The 6,983-nt window shown below is 35.0% G+C and overlaps 1 protein-coding gene across 1 annotated transcript in view; it reads left to right on the top strand.

Annotated features, from left to right (window-relative positions):
- The first annotated feature begins 67 nt into the window (after positions 1-67).
- The window catches only part of TTC21B (tetratricopeptide repeat domain 21B), a 45,318-nt gene continuing 38,402 nt past the window's right edge, over positions 68-6,983 (top strand). Inside the window, 6 exon segments of the mRNA XM_009894650.1 lie at positions 68-227; positions 1,296-1,406; positions 2,679-2,845; positions 5,071-5,193; positions 6,911-6,975; positions 6,977-6,983. The exon segment at positions 6,977-6,983 is cut by the window's right edge and continues 65 nt beyond it. Coding sequence (XP_009892952.1) covers positions 68-227; positions 1,296-1,406; positions 2,679-2,845; positions 5,071-5,193; positions 6,911-6,975; positions 6,977-6,983 — 633 coding nt within the window.

The raw sequence follows: 6,983 nt of genomic DNA on the forward strand, positions 1-6,983 counted from the left end.
AGGGCCGGGCCGGGCCGGGCCGGGCCGGGCCGCGCGGTCTCCTGCCGTCCCGGGGTGAAGCGTTTGCATGAGTGAACATAGGCCGCCTCTCCCGCAGGCCCTGCTCAATTATTACTGCCAAGAAGGCTACTTCCACCATGTCCGGGCTGCGGCGGATGAGGCGCTGGGGCGGCTGGGCAGCGATCCGGTGTTCCTTTTCTACCGGGCCTACGGCGCCCTGAGGGCAGGTAAAGGGGGACTGGGGAGCTGGGTGTTGGGTCCCGTCCCTCCGCAGCCCTCCCAAAGCGCTGGTCTTCTCTGCCTTGCAAAACGCAGTCTTTAGTCTGCTACGCAGAAAGAAATCGATGTTACGGAGTCTGAATGTTTTACATGTTGACAAGATTACCGGTGTTTCATGATCTATCACACACACGCGTGCATTTTGAATGAAACTGATCTAGACAACGTAGTGCTGAAATGAGAAATAGTGAATATCTCTTCTTTTGGGGGGGGGAGGGGAGAGGTGTTTTGGAGTTTTCTGTTTGTTTTGGGTTTTTTTTAATGGTTACATGAACATGGGTCAGGTAAATGCGTTCCTTGGGGGGAATTTGAGCCCTGTCCAAATGCCCATTGCAATGTGCTTGTTCAAGTAAATATTTCTTGCCTTCAGTGTAGCTGTATTTAACTTGGTTATATCCAGCTGCACAGAGGAGCTGACAGTTAATACCTGTTGGGAGGATCTTTGTGTACATTAAACTGTTTTGAGAATTTTATTTAGGTAAATCCACATTTCAAGGATATCACAGAATACTAACAAGTAACCCAAAGTGGGGGAGGGTAGTGACAGGGGGCTAGGAAGGATTGAAAAGATTGAAAAGGGGTATCTGTTCCCAGACTCCCTGACTTTTTTTTGTTTGTTTTACAATCATACATTCCTTTTTTTCAAGATGTCTCTTCTGTTGATGTTCAAAAGATTCACACAAACAAGGCAAAAATCCTGGCTATATAAAGAAACAGAGCCATGTATAAAACAAATAATAAAGGTGATTTTCATCTTTATGGCAGTTGGCAGAACTAGCACATAACTCCTTTCAAGTTCTCAGCATTGAGATGTTTTTTTCTTTCTTGTGTCTGTTTGAAAGATTTGCACAAACAAGTGAAAATGGATGTGTGAATAATGAAGGAAGTTATGAAGAAAGTTATCAAAAACAGAGAAGAAAAAAATGAAGGAAGAATTTAAGTCAGATTGAGGTTTTGATGCTGATATTATTTGTCTTGAAAAATGTTACAGCCTGTTTTGCACTTGTTTTCACTAGGTGACATCCAAGAGGGTATTCGACAGTTGGAGTCTATTAAAAACAAACAGGAGGTGTCACTTTGTACAATGATGGCTCTGATTTATGCCCATAAAAAGAGCCCTAATCCAGGTATGCTTATTAACACAATACTGCTTCATGTTTTAAACAGTTGTGTGTGAAGATCTGAGAGCTGTAGACCAATTCTGCCTAATTTAAAAGGGTATACTCTAGCTTTGCTTTTTACATAGTATCTAGTACTGAATTGAGTGACGCTTGTCAAGATTGTAAACAAAAATACCAAAACTGTGAAGGGTAAGACTGAATGTTAAAACAGTAAAAAAAAAAAAAAAAAAACAATAATCTGATTTATCTACCATGACAAAAATCTCTTGTAGGGGGAAAAAAAAAAAAGAAATTTGAATGAAGCTTTTTGTGGTGGTTGTTCTGTCTTGTCTGATATCAGTACTTTTGAGCGGAACTGCAATTTAAGAAATCATTAAAGCCACACTATTTTTGTTTTTCAAGTTACCCTGACCTTACACATGGAGAAAATAATTTTGTGAATGTTGGTATTCTTTTCTCCAATCTAAAATCTAAACCAACCACAGTTGGTTTATCAGGTAAATGGAGTTATCATTAAACTGTTGTGCTGGTATCTTCCTGACTGTGCACGTTTATAACTGTTACTGACAGTTTTGTTAAGCAGTATGATGTCAAACAGCTGTGACTAATGACATCACTCTTATTTGAGTCCCTGAAGTTTAATAGTGTAGGGCAGCAAAATAAGCCTGCATTTCAAGACTGTCTGAGAAAGTCATGGCAGTAAGACTGAGACATTTGATTTTAATGGCTCTGAAATAGGACCAGAAATGAATGTGGGTAAAAGAAAATATTTGGCAGTAAGTCCCACACACCAAATTAGATTTCTATGCGGGGTTAACCTGGTGGGAGCGACTGACAATAACAATGAGAATGTAAGAAAATGAGCTTTAGTGTTAAGAAACACATCACACATTTTCCAGGGATTCTGGAGCTAAATCATCTTGTGTTCAGCATTTTAGGGCTGCAGTTTTACAGATAACTGTTTACTTATTTGGCAGACGCTGGTATAAATGTGAACCTTATTGTCAAGTTTCCCTTTATCTGATAGAAGTCTCAGCTACAAATCTAAGGTTTAACAAATAGCGGTGTTCTTGCGCAAATGGCAATGTTGATGGGAACCCTCTTCTGTCTTTTATGACTGTATCTGATCAATATTTTTAATTGGGAGGGATTGCCTGTGTGTTTGTCAATATATAATACAGAAAACAATGTTTGCTTTGGAAGCCCTCGGCTTGTGTGCTCCTCTTTTGTAATGTTTTGATATGCTATCAACAAAAACTCTGAACAAAACCTTTTCAGATCGAGATGCTATTCTAGAGTTGGATGCAAAAATGAAGGAGCAACGTAAAACAGCAGGACAGCAGGCTCTCTACTTCGCCGGCTTATTTTTGTGGCATCTTGGTCGTGAGGACAAAGCCCGTGAATATGTTGATAGAATGATCAAAGTTTCTGGTGGTGGTAAAGAGGTAACTTTTTTGTTCTGTGTAAAGTACTGATAGGACCATGTTCACTGTGAAGGTGGACTTATTGCATCAATGCAATTTGGAGGTTTCCTTTAACTGTTTTGTGTTCTAATGCTTTCTTTCTTAATGTCATAAATTCTTTTGAGAAGGCCGAGTAGAATTCCCATCATTTTTATTTTTTTTTTCCTCTAAGTATTCATTTTCACTTAAGAAATGAGAGGGTTGCATTGACCAATAGAAATAATATGTGGCTATGCCAGTTTTGCTACTTTGATACTGAGATCATAATTCCTAGCAAAAAAATAAATGTGATAGTCTCATTAGAGAGAGACATCTGCTTTGAATCTGAAGATTCAAAAATACCCAGAGGATCAGGGATTTAAATTTTCAGCAGTTGTTAAAGGCAAAATTTGCATGGGCTTTTATTGAATGTTATTTATTTTAAAATCTGTTTAAGCATTGTATGTGGCAATGACATTTACATTTATGTACAGACATCAAAATTCACTAGAATCTTTAATCTTTAAAGAGGTTTGTGAAAACTTATTGTGTTATTTTTATTAAAGGAGGTATCAGCTTCAATTCAAGGAGAGAAAAAAACAAAAAAACCCTTTTTTTTTGTAGCTGGATGTCTTCAAGGCAGAGCTGTTACTTGAATGCATAGTTGTTCTATTATGACACTGGTATTAAACACAAATGTTTCTGAATTGTTCCTCTGTGTGGTTCTGTACATTGCTCAATTTGTAATCTACGGTTTTATGGTTTATATGATAATACATGCATTAGAAATCTGCAACTATTCTAAACATTAATTTCTGAAATTGCATTATCAATTTAAGTAGCGGCTTAGCTTTTGAACTATCACTGATTATTCATTAAAATTGGTAGGTATTTTTAATTACTGGCTAATTTTTACTATGGAAGACATATTTAAGGATATCACAAAGCATTAATGTGTAAACTTCTGAAATGACTAAGTGTATGCCATTTTGGTAAACTAGCAGTATGTATGACTTTGCTGATTGAAACTGTAGTAGTTGTTTTTGATTTTAAGAGACACTATTTGGGAATGTTGCTTAGTACGAAATATTTCCAGGTGAAGTATTTATTGGATTTGAAAGAATTAATTTTTAAATTTTTTTTTTACAGAGGGACATGCACATAAATATAAATGTATATTACCATTTAAATATATAGAAAACAAATAGTTTTGCGTTTTCTGAGTTCAGTTATGCTTTTCCTAGTTCCCTTTTCCTAGTTCAGCAACACAAAGTTACATGTACTTCAAATTTTTGGGCGGTGTTTAGGGGTTCTAAAACTCAGTGAAGTATGATTTGCTTAGTATATGCAATTCATTTTGGTAAGATACTTTATGTACTCCTTGTATAGAAGTAAAATACCTCCCTTTTTTTTTTTTAAATGCTTTAGTATATGAATTTCAGCCAGTCTCTGTTGCAGAACAAAATCGTGACCCTGAAAAATATGACTCTTCTACTGAACTTTGAGTTTTAAATGCATGACCCAATTCTTTAATTTTATGTTATGAAAGAGCTGGTGATATTTTATAGTTTTATTTTTTGTTTTGATGGCAATTATAATTTGATTAAATAATGCAGCACTTCAAAACAGATTTGATTTACTTAAGTTATAATTAAATGTCTGGAACATAAGAGAAAATTCATTAATCACAAGTAATAATTTCTTCAATGAAAAGACACATTTCATCTTTTAAAAGTTCTAAATATATTTTTTTTTTTTATAATAGTGTTGGGGAATTTGGAAATGTCAGATTTTTGCCCTTCACACACAGGTTTTTCTTTTTAGTCAGACAGTAGAAGAAAAAAAACCAGCACCCCATGTGTTTCTCAGTGTCTCATGTAAACAAAATCTTAAGAAAATATTCTGTGGAAATGTTTGCAATCATATGTGATTGCTTCTGCAAGGTTTTGTTTTGTCTGCTGAGCGTGTTAGACTAGTTCAGTGCCATTGTTTTTTTTAAAAGCCACTAAGTAAATATACTATTTGATTAGTTTCATGCTGGAATGAATTACTAATATTTTAGGTTATGCTGTAAACTGGTTATAATTTCAAGTATATATATTTTAATAGTTAAAGTAGAACTTCAGGTATCTACTTTTATTTTTAGGTTATTTCTACTTACTACTGTATCTAGTATACTTTTTTACTACCTAGTTATCAAAGAATTCCAATTTATGTTTTGTTTACAGGGGTTGATTTTGAAAGCATGGCTTGATCTCACCTGTGGGAAAGAAACTCACATTAAAAAAGCTGTGAAATACTTCGATGAAGCACTGCAGGAAGGCAATGATGTTTTTGCTCTGCTTGGTAAAGTAAGTTTACTTCATGATTTTAACACTTCCTAAATGTCATATTAGTCTTGCAGAGTAATTAAAGACACGCTGAAAAGAGTTGTCTATGGTAAGTAAGCTTGTCCAAGGAGGAGAAATGTAGCTCAGTCATGCTGGTTTTGTTCAGAAGAAAAGACTAGGTTTTCGCAGAAATGAAGTTTGAATTGATTTATGAAATTGTTTCAGGAATATAGAACAGTTATCACACAAATCGATTACCAGGACAGTAAAAACGTACTAACGGTTCTGTTTCCTGTGGTAGACAGCTCATATTAAATAGTTTGTAGTTAATTTTAATGAGTAGCAGAGGCTTGTAAGACTTCTCACTTTCTTTGTAGATTAAGACAAAAGGGCATGCCTGGGTTGCAGTAATGGTACACTGTGTCTGTTGCCATATGCATAATTGTGAATTTCTGCAGCGTTCTTGTATTATTACATTTCTCTAGTATTTAACATTGCTGCAGTGGGATAGTGCTTCACTAAATACAATTTCCACCCCTTTTTTTTTTTTTTTTTGGTGAATTGGAGCTGGTAACTATTTCTTCCCGCACATCTGTATTTCTTTTCAGTATGTTAAAATTATGCAGTTTTCTTTATTCTAAGGAAAAAAAACAACCAACCAAAAACCAACTAGCTACCAGATGATACTTTATGGTCCATTAGACACCAATGTAAAAAAGAAAGGTATAAGCTAAATATAGTCTTTATGTATACTGAGATTATGATTTTTACTATATACACAAGAAAACCTGTTTTATTCATGTATTTATATGTAAGAAATGAGGTTTCAAATAGCCGCAAAAATGTAGAACTATGTGTCATTTCTTCCTTTTTGTGTGGGACATGTATCCATGTTACAGAATTGCTGTGTGCCATGGCCAAAAAAGTAGTAGTTAAACACTGTATTGTAATCATCTATGAACATTGTTAACACCCTCTTAATCGTCATTGGTCTGTTTCAAGTGTTCGTTTTGATTATATTTCATTAAGGGAGTGGCATGAATTGTTTTCTTTACACATTTTTCTGTTTCAGAATATACTACTTGTTTATATCGCAGATATTGCTACTCATTAATATAATGTTTATTTAATATTCTAAAGCTAAATGCAGAAAAAAATTGTTCAGTGAAAATAAGACGACTAAAGTTCAGGAGAGTGTGTGCAATACTATTTGGTTAGGCACTTGTGCTTGGCTGTATGTGGACGGCTGACTTCAGTTACCAGTATATCTTAAATTTAGTTACTGCAGTTGTATTTTAGACAGACAGCTATCTTGCTATGGCTTAAGAAATTAACTCTCAGAAACTACTAAGTTTGCACGATTTCTATCTCAAAAATATGTAATGTATATGTAAAATAAGTTATATATTTAAAGTACACTGTAAATTGCTTTCAATTTAAAAACTTGTTAATTCTGGCAACAACAACAGTGACTTACTGAGTGTAGGTTTTTAGATGGTACATACTTCAGGGCTTGAAAAAATGTTTAATCTGTGGGTTGTGTTCAATATCCTAAAATTATGAGATGCTTTACACAAAGTTATTTGAAACCTAGTATGACATTTTAACTCCTCAGTGTACATCTCTCTGTCTTTTGTTTGCTTATAACTGACTACTAACTTGTAAACGCTGAACTTGTGAATCTTCTAACCTATGCGAGTGTACAGGCTTTTGATGCGACTTCTCTTCCTTCCATTAGGCACAGTATTTTGAGGTCCGACAGAATTATTCAGGAGCTCTGGAAACTGTGAACCAGATAATTGCAAAGTTTC

This window comes from Charadrius vociferus, unplaced genomic scaffold, assembly GCF_000708025.1.
Source record: "Charadrius vociferus isolate BGI_N301 unplaced genomic scaffold, ASM70802v2 scaffold161, whole genome shotgun sequence".
Lineage (NCBI taxonomy): Eukaryota > Metazoa > Chordata > Aves > Charadriiformes > Charadriidae > Charadrius > Charadrius vociferus.